We start from the raw sequence: 9,614 nt of genomic DNA, 5'->3' as shown, positions 1-9,614 counted from the left end.
CATTGGACCCACCTCAAAAATCCAGGATAGTATCTGGAAAGTGCTATGTAAGTGCTGAATGAATGAATGAATGAATGAAGTTCTGACTGTACTTGAAAGATTGGAGATCATTAGCTTGGTGGGGGAGGATAAGGGAGGAATGAGAAAATCCCTCACGGCAGCTTTGTTGTCATTTGCAATAGACAAAGGTAGCTGTTATTTTGGGTAATCTGGTTATATGAAAGGTCACTGAGAAGGTAAAAATGTCAATATGGTTGCTTGCATAACTAATTTATTTTAAGTCCAGTTAGTCAATAAATCTCTGCTCTAGCATAGGTTTGACAGTAGATAATCTCGTGTTGCATCAGGCACTGTGATGTTGTTAGAGAGCCCCTACGCCCTTGCCTTGGTATCCCTAGAAACACAGATTCCCCAGCACAAGACCATCACCCTGTAAGCTGAGAAAAAAATACAGGCTTTTTCCTACACTCAATGGCATCTCTTAATCTCCATAGTCCCATTACTGTCTCCAGTCCCTTCTGCTGTACCCAGGATAAAGTAATGACCAGAGCCCATTTGTAATAATAAACACTTGGGTATTCTCCAATTTCAAAATGCTTTCATCAACTAAAGAAGCAGCAGGAAATGGTGGATTTGAATCTTAACACTGTTATTTACTGACTATTTGATTTTGGAAAACTTCCACATCCTAGATGGAAAATGGGGTTAGTAATAACTGCCTTCAACAGCCGTCAGCATAGAGCCAGTGTAATCGAAGTACCTAGTAGTGCCTGGCACATGACAGACACTGAACAAGTGGCTACTATTATCACCTATTATTTCTAAGAATGACAGAAAAATCCAGGACACGAAGTGAATTTTCATTTCAGATATATAACAAATAATTTTTTCAGTATTAGTATGTTCCAAATATTGCATGGGGCACACTTATATTAACACTACATTTTTTAAAAGATTTATTTATTTTAGTGGGGGGGTGGGGGAGAGTTGGGGGAGAGGGAGAGAATCAAGCAGACTCCCCACTGAGTGTGCAGCCTGACACGGGGCTCAATCTCACAACCCTGAGGTCAGGACCTGAACCAAAACCAAGAGTCAGATGCTTAACCAATTGCACCACCTTTTGGCATTATTTTTATTTGCTAAATCTGGCAACCCTTTTTCATGTGATCCTAGGGCAAGCATCAAAGTAGACATTGTTTCCATTTAATGGATAAGGAAACTGAGGCTCAGAAAAAATAAGTGATGTGAAATGATCACAAACTAAGATGGGGTAGATTAAAAGGAAAGATGGATATTAATTCTATTATTACTTATTACTCATAGAGTACGTGCTGAGTACTTCCAAGCAATATTTAGGAAGGGTCTACTGTTAGTACCCAGCAATGACCTCCCTCAATGTAGATGTGAAGTGAGGGGATGGGGGGATACCTTAGGCACAGCATCAGGATCCTCAGGGTCAAGAACTAGGATTTTGGGTGGCTCACTCCATTAAACATCAGACTCTTGGTTTCAGCTCAGATCATGCTCTCAGGTGCTCAGATTAAGCCCTGTTGGGGCTCTGAACTCAGCGGGGGAGTCTGCTTGAAGATTCTCTCCCTTTGCCCCTCCCCCATTCTCTCCCTCTCTCTCTCTCTCTCTCTCTCTCTCTCAATTAAATAAATAAATCTTAGAAAAAAAAAAAAAAAAGAAAACAGAACTAGGATTTCTTGTGTCTTCTCCACCAATGCTCCACTACCTCATTTTAGTTGTACCTCGATCCTCTTGGCTTACCAGCATCCTCATGGAAGAGTGAAGAGAGAAGATGAAGTTCCAACGAAGCACCTTCAGTAACAAATCAACACAGCTCTGTGATTTCACTAAGCCAGGTCACAGTTCCCATAACTGTCAAGAGTTGGTCTTCCCAAGAATGACGTTCCTGGCTGGTGGGTTGTGGAACTCCTCGGGCCTTGAAGAAGAGAATCTGGTCAACCGACTTCACAGAGTGAAAGCAGCAAAGGGCTTCTCTTTGCAAAGGGAAGGCTCACTTGGAGACAGAGGAGTGGCTGACCCGAGGATGCGCGGCAGCCCAGAGTTTCTCATTGTGTTCTTTTATCGGGGTTTATTGGGTACCCTTCCTCCCATCTTATTCTTATCACCCCACCCTTGTGTCAACCTTGGTTTCCTCCCCTCGAGCTCTTTGCGCAAGTCTGTGGTAGTCATCTTGCCATGCGTGCCTAGGAACAATCCACCGAGGGCCCAAACTGCAATGCAAATGATGTTATAATATTCTTGGGGTTTCTAGCAGACACAGTCTTTCTTAAGTGCATGTGCTCCAAAGCTGGGCCAGTCCCTGTAGCCCGTAGCCTCTGCTTTTTGTCTCAGCTAAAAGGCAGAAAGGGTTGGCCCGAGGGAGAAGGGACGGTCTCTGGACGGGGGATGGGTGGTCACTGGCGATTGTCCCAGAGTTACCCTCCTTTTTCCCCTCCTGCTCATGACTAACTGCCTACTCTAACAAAATTGGAATGTGGGAGAAGAGCTTTAAAATCAGCTTTAAATCACCTTGTTTTAAGGACCTGCCAATTTAAAAATATTTGTCTTAAACCTAGAGGCCGAGGAGAATACATCTCTTTCATTCCCATTGTAGGGAGGCCCCAGGAGAAGCACGATCTCCAAAAAGTATCCTGCCTCGGGTCCATTTATCGTCTCTTCAGAAAAGCTAGGATTTCAGGTCTCTACAAGCGCACTCAAGAATTTTTTTTCTCAATTTTAAGTATATATGCAGGAGAAAATTAACACACAAGTACTTATATATGATGTTAACTTGAGTGGCCAAAATAGGAATTTACCCATAGAGAAAATGGACTCCTGTGGAGCTTCAGATTATCACAAAGCCCGGAAGCCTAACCCTTCTTTTTCTACATGAATTTTTTGCTGACATTCATATTATTCCCATAGCCTCTTTTTACTATACAGTGACACACTTTTCTGCCTACTGTAGCTTTTATTTTCATTGGTTTACTTGGTTTGGTGGAGTCGACTTGGGACATTATTTTTCATGTGCATGAACAAACTTCCTTTTCTTCTTTTCCATATTTATAGCAGTCTGATTTAGCATCTCCAAGAAGGGAAGCAATATAGGGCATGGGAAATGCTTACAGCAGTCTGAAGAGTGACAGGCCAGCTGCACCCAAATACTCTGCTTCTTGCCAACACCTGTATCTCAGCTCATTTCTACACACATACACTGCAAATAGCTGCCATGAAATTTTAATTGTTCGCTCGCTAATAGATACGCAAATTGCTTAGCTCAGGAAGCAGAATTTCCTGCAGGCAGCATTTCTCAAATGATGGGCCATGGACCACCCCTATCAGAGTCCCCCGAGATTCTTATGTAAGAGGCTCATCTCTGTTTCCCACTGCAGACTCCCATTACTACTGAATTGGAATCTGCAATTTCCAAGAGTGGGTCTTTGCAATCTGGCCTTAGAGAATGTATAATGTGATTCGAATTGAATTTTATGACTTATTTCCTCAGTGGATCAGTCAGTATGGTCTGGCTAGTAATTGTCTGTGATTTCATCACTTCTCTATATTCTCCAGCCCGTACACGTAGGTCAGGAATGGACGAGGGGACTTCATAGTGACCAGATTTGAGAGGAACACTGGGCAGTGCCAAGGGCCCAGTGTGGGTGAGACCAGCAGTCTGTTGTAGAACAAACGTGTATGATGCTGTGATTCCTCTAGGAGTTCAGTACCCACGGGACTTTCTCAACTGTGACAGTCTCTGTTTTATCTACACCTGACGAGGGAGATACCAATGCATAATTCCACATCAAAAATGGAGAATTATGTAAAGCTTATTTTAAAAAAGTAATTCAGGCATGAAGATATATGCTAATATATTAAAACTACAGTTTAAATATCCTGTGGTTTTTCTATTAACTTTTAATCCCTTCTCATTTGGAATCAGGAAAATCATTAGTCAGATATGGTTCAAGGAATTATCTTTTTCATGATCTGACCTGGATTGTTTTTCTTTGTCAGGTACCTGCGTTGTGCCCTGTGCGTCTTCTATTTCATGCTGGCCTCATTGGAGTGGTCATTTCCTCATGAGACGACACTTGATACCAGCATCCTGACATCTTCAGGCTTCCCATAGTTGCTCCAAGTCTGGGTCTTATACTCTGAAATGGCATCGGTTGGATTTCTGTGCTCCATCTCACTCCCTAATTACACAGAATTGAAGTAGTTCCCTCTGAGTCGCGATCTCTCTGAGAAAAGTCTGTCCCCAGAGAAAAATGTGCAGCTCGCAGTCTGCCCCTTGGCTCTGAGCCTCCTACAGGCTGCCTGTCACTGTCACAGGAGGGCTGCGTGTCTCCTCAATCTGGCAGCTGTGAAGACCTCCTAAATTAAACCCCTCTCCCTGGATAAATTCCTTACACACACACACACACACACACATAACCACCTTGCATTTTTATCACATTTTCTGCCACCGATCACTCTCAAAGCCACCTGAGTTACACTGTCAGGGCCCTCCGACCCTGTGTGCAGGCAGAGAATAAAGGGAATTCTCCCTCCCTGAAGGGATGCAGCCTTTCCTCAGTGTATCCAGACCAGGTTCCTAGAAATTGGGGAGGCAGAAGCTTACGGGACGCTTGCGTGTCTGGTGGTTGTTCTGCCTTCCCAGAGCAGCCTAGGGGTGAGGCACAGATCCGTATATTATCTGCAGAGAAGATCTTGCTCCTTGCTGGGTGAATGGTAAAGAACTCCTGATCCAGGGACATTAGTAATAGGAACTAAGAAAGAGGCAATAATATTTAAGAAGGCACCACCCCAGCCCTCTGCCATTAAAGAACAAGTGTAGGTAGTCACCATCAGGTTCACATAGAGATAATTGTGTGGGTAGAAAAAAATGAAATTTTTTTTTTTATCAAAAACTAAGCCATTGTTGTAATCAGGTGATCAAAACACAATAAGTAGAAACATAGACTTTTACTGGGTACATGGTAGGTATTGATAGATTCTCTAAGGCAGGAAATTGAATTTTAAACTGTTCTTGGATTTAGTTCAAATTCAATTCTCAAAAAGATGAGGTTTTATAATTTTTTTAATCACTGCAGAAAATTAGGCTTTCTCAAAAATGGTCTATTCCTTAAGGAAAACATTCTATAATGAAAAGCAATAAAGATCTATAATTGCATGAAATGAGCATTTTCTAGTTAATTTGGGCAGAGGACTGAATCAAGTTGGAAAAATCTATGCCACAAATCTTTGATCCTCTAAATACAGGAGCAGCAGAGCCATTTACATTTGTTTTGTGCATTTTTTGTTTTGCTAGAATTATTTTGACAAAACGATGTAGGCCTGAATTATCAAAATAGAAACTTAATTTACTGGAATAACCTTCCACACAGGAAAAATAAAAGGTATTATCACTATGATTTATTGCTTTTTTTAAGATTTTATTTATTTATTTGAGAGAGAGAGAACACAGAGAGAACAGGAATAGCAGACTTCCCACTGAGCAGAAAGCCCAACTTGGGGCTCGATCCAAGGACCCCAACATCATGACCTCAGCCAAAGGAAATGTTTAACTGCCTGAGATAAGCAGGTTCCCCATACGATTAAAAAAAAAAAAAGAGGGGGAATGTCAGTGTAGAGATCCCAGGCTCCCTCTAAGCAAAAAACAGACTTACATAAATGAAAGGATAGATCCAAGAAATTTGTTTATTCATTCAACAGATAGTTATTTGCACTGGAGCTAAGCTAGCTTACACATGTAATGGTCATTCCTTTTGTTTAGTCTTTTGGATCAAACAGCAATACATGCTTCCAGAAACATTTCCAAAGATCAAGATGTTTATAAGGGAAAATTGTTTCTCTTCCTGTCTCCCCAAATGGGCATTAACAACCCTTTGTTAATCCCACTAACAATTTCAAGTGAGTCCCTCTGTAGTTCCTTTATTTAACTAATCGTATGTACATATATTTATCATTTTCTTTATGTTATGCATATTATGAACTATAGAATCTATAAATACATATTACTCTGTAACTTTTTAACTTTACTCTATATAGATATATGTTTAAGACATAAGTAGAGATATACCTCAATATTTTACTTGGATGCCTAGCATTCTGTAGACTAAAATTCCATAATTAAAAAAATTCAGTCACTACCTTCTTGACAAGCCTTTAATTTTTTTTCTGGCTTTTGTAAATAAGAAAACTGTCATAATAAACATTTTTTAATGTATGTATTAAATGTGAAATGCAAATTTTTTTCCTGCTGAATATATTCTCAAAGGTGTACATTGCTGTGTTAAAGACATACAAATTTTCAATTCTAATAAAAATACCACATTACTTTTGTGTAAGTTCTGGCAGTTTACAATCACACCAGCAATGCAAGTGAGTTCCTCATACCCTAGCCAACACTTGATATTGTCATGATTTTTTAAAGATAATATTTATTTATTTATTTATTTGAAAGCAAGAGTGAGCAAGGGGAGGGAAGAGAGAGGGATGGAGAGAGAGACTCTCAAGCAGGCCCTGCACTGAGCCAGACACAGGGCTAGAACCCACGACCCTGAGGCCACAACACGAGCTGAAATCAAGAGTTGGATGCTCATCTGACTGAGTGACCCAGGTACCCCAATATTATCATTATTTTTAATATTGGAAGCTAATGGTTAAAAACAATAGCTCATACCTTACGACCCAGCAACTTTACTACCGGGTATTTACCCTAAAGATACAAACGTGGTGCTCCTAAGGGGCACATGCACCTGAATGTTTATAGCAGCAATGTCTACAATAGCCAAATTATGGAAAGAACCTAGATGTCCATCAACAGATGAATGGATAAAGAAGATGTGGTATATATACACAATGGAATACTATGCAGCCATCAAAAGAAATGAAATCTTGCCATTTGCGACAACATGGATGGAACTAGAGCGTATCATGCTTAGTGAAATAAGTCAGTCAGAGAAAGACAACTATCATAGGATCTCCCTGATATGAAGAAGTGGACATGGAACTGGGGGGGGGGGTAGAAAAAGAATAAATGAAACAGGAGGGAGACAAACCAAAAGAGACTCTTAATGTCACAAAACAAACTGAGGGTTGCTGGGGGGAAGGGTGTAGGGAGAGAGTGGTGGGGTTATGGACATTGGGGAAGGTATGTGCTCTGGTGAGTACTGTGAAGTGTGTAAACCAGGCGATTCACAGATCTGTACCCCTGGGGCTAATAATACATTATAGGTTTATAAAAAAAATTAAAAATTGGAAAAAAAAGAATATAAAAAGCATTAAAAAAATGGTAGCTCAATCTTGTTTCAATTTGTATTTCCAGGTCACAAAGTTTATGTTTATTGGACATTTTCTCTTTCTTTTCTGTGGACTGCCTGTTGATATCCTTAGGCCATATTTTTATTGGGCTGTTTTTAATTTGCCTGCACATTTGCCAGAAGTTCTTTGAAATATAATCCTTTGTTATGTGTATTGCAATCATTTCTTTCCTCCAGTCTGATTGTCTTCTGACTTTTTAATGTGTTTTTTTGTCATACTGAAGATTTCAATATCTGTATAAAGTTCCTTCAAATTTTATTACTTATTCTTTTTTTCCTGTCTAAGAAGTTTACTCCATTGAAATCCATACCCGAAAAATACACAGGTATTCTCTGCATTCCGTAGCCTTACAACTGTAGGTTCCTATGACTGTGCGGGTGGCCAAGGGCGCCGCCGGGCCAGGGGCCGAGGTGCGGTGCAGCCCCGCCGCGCACCCGGGCTCTTCGGATCAGGCTTCGGAAGGCTGAACCTTCCCTTCCTCCCAGCCCTGCCTCCTTCTGCAGAGTGGAGCTCAACAGAACTTTGTTGTTTTGCCTTTTACTCTGCGGGGAGAGAAGCAGACGATGAGGAGAAAATAATGAATGTCAAAGGAAAAGTGATTCTGTCAATGCTGGTTGTCTCCACTGTGATTGTTGTGTTTTGGGAATATATCCACAGCCCAGAAGGCTCTTTCTTGTGGATATATCATTCAAAAGGAGAAAACCAAGATTCAGAGAGGGAAAAGGTCCCATCACGGTGGTACTACCAAAACCCAGAAGTTGGTAACAGCATAAGTCAGAAGCACTGGTGGTTTCCGAGTTGGTTTAACAATGGGACCCACATTTACCAAGAAGTGGAGGACACAGATGAAGATGAACGAGAGGAAAACAACGGAGAGCTTCAGCTATCAGACTGGTTTAACCCACAGAAACGTCCAGAGGTGGTGACGGTGACCAGATGGAAGGCGCTGGTCGTGTAGGAAGGCACTTACAACAGCACCATCCTAGAAAATTATTATGCCAAGCAGAAAATTACCGTGGGTTTGACAGTTTTTGCTGTTGGAAGATACATTGAGCATTACTTGGAGGAGTTCTTAGTATCTGCCAATAGGTACTTCATGGTTGGCCACAAAGTCATAGTTTACATCATGGTGGACGATGTCTCCAGGATGCCCTTGATGGAGCTGGGTCCTCTGCGTTCCTTCAAAGTGTTTGAGATCAAGCCTGAGAAGAGGTGGCAGGACATCAGCATGATGTGTATGAAAACCATTGGGGAGCACATTGTGGCCCACATCCAACATGAAGTGGACTTCCTCTTCTGCATGGACGTGGACCAGGTCTTCCAAGGTAGCTTTGGAGTGGAGACGCTGGGCCACTCAGTGGCTCAGCTGCAGGCCTGGTGGTACAAGGCAGACCCCGACAAGTTTACCTACGAGAGGCGGAAGGAGTCTGCAGCCTACATTCCATTCGGCCAAGGGGATTTTTATTACCACGCAGCCATTTTGGGAGGCACACCCATTCAGGTCCTAAACATCACCCAGGAGTGCTTAAAGGGAATCCTCCAGGACAAGAAAAATGACATAGAAGCCAAGTGGCATGATGAAAGCCACCTAAATAAGTATTTCCTTCTCAACAAATCCACTAAAATCTTATCCCCAGAATACTGCTGGGATTATCACATAGGCCTGCCTTCGGATATTAAGACTGTCAAGATATCTTGGCAGACAAAAGAGTATAATTTGGTTAGAAATAATATCTGACTTTAAACTGTGCTGGTAAGCTTCTGAATTTGAGAGAATATAATTCTCGCAACTTTCTCAGAAGAGTAACACTTAACTTTTAAACAATACTAACAAAACACCAACACTGCAAATACTTACTCTTCTTCCTTGTGACTTTGAACTTCGCAGTATGGGAGAATGAACCTATGGTAGTTAGGTGTAAATTCCCAGTGATTTCTTATTTATGCTGGGTTTGGGGGAAATAACCAAAAAAAAAAAAAAAATTTTTTTTTTTTTTTTTTTTTTTTTTTTTTTACACAGGCAAAGAAAAAGCCAGAAACCCTCTGCACATGCCAGATAACATACTGGAAAAAAAGGTTCTAAGGAAGTGTTTAGCCACAAGGTACAATTTAGTCACAAGTGTTTAGTCACAAGATACAATTGTGAGGGGTCAGCTCCTTGACTTCGGTGTCTTGCTGAGTTGCTCAGCAGCAGAACTCTGAGGAAGGACACAGTCAGTCCCTGTTGGCAATCCTCGGATGGTTTCAGGAGCAGACTGCTTCAGGCCATTGGCTGTCCA

The 9,614-nt window shown here is 41.3% G+C and overlaps 1 protein-coding gene across 1 annotated transcript; it reads left to right on the top strand.

The window, feature by feature from the left end:
* The first annotated feature begins 7,798 nt into the window (after nt 1-7,798).
* On the top strand, nt 7,799-9,225 carry LOC132017359 (N-acetyllactosaminide alpha-1,3-galactosyltransferase). Its single transcript, XM_059399157.1, has one exon. It carries the CDS (start codon nt 8,432-8,434, stop codon nt 9,071-9,073), a length of 642 nt encoding a protein of 213 aa, XP_059255140.1. The 5' UTR covers nt 7,799-8,431; the 3' UTR covers nt 9,074-9,225.
* Nucleotides 9,226-9,614: the final 389 nt, after the last annotated feature.

The sequence above is a fragment of the Mustela nigripes genome, chromosome 5 (assembly GCF_022355385.1).
Source record: "Mustela nigripes isolate SB6536 chromosome 5, MUSNIG.SB6536, whole genome shotgun sequence".
Taxonomy (NCBI): Eukaryota; Metazoa; Chordata; class Mammalia; order Carnivora; family Mustelidae; genus Mustela; species Mustela nigripes.
Note: the sequence above shows the minus strand (reverse complement) of the source record. Positions and strands in the feature narration are given on the sequence as shown.

Excerpts from the sequence above, each read along its gene's own strand:
- LOC132017359 (XM_059399157.1), top strand. The coding sequence starts at position 8,432 with ATGGTTGGCCACAAAGTCATAGTTTACATCATGGTGGACGATGTCTCC.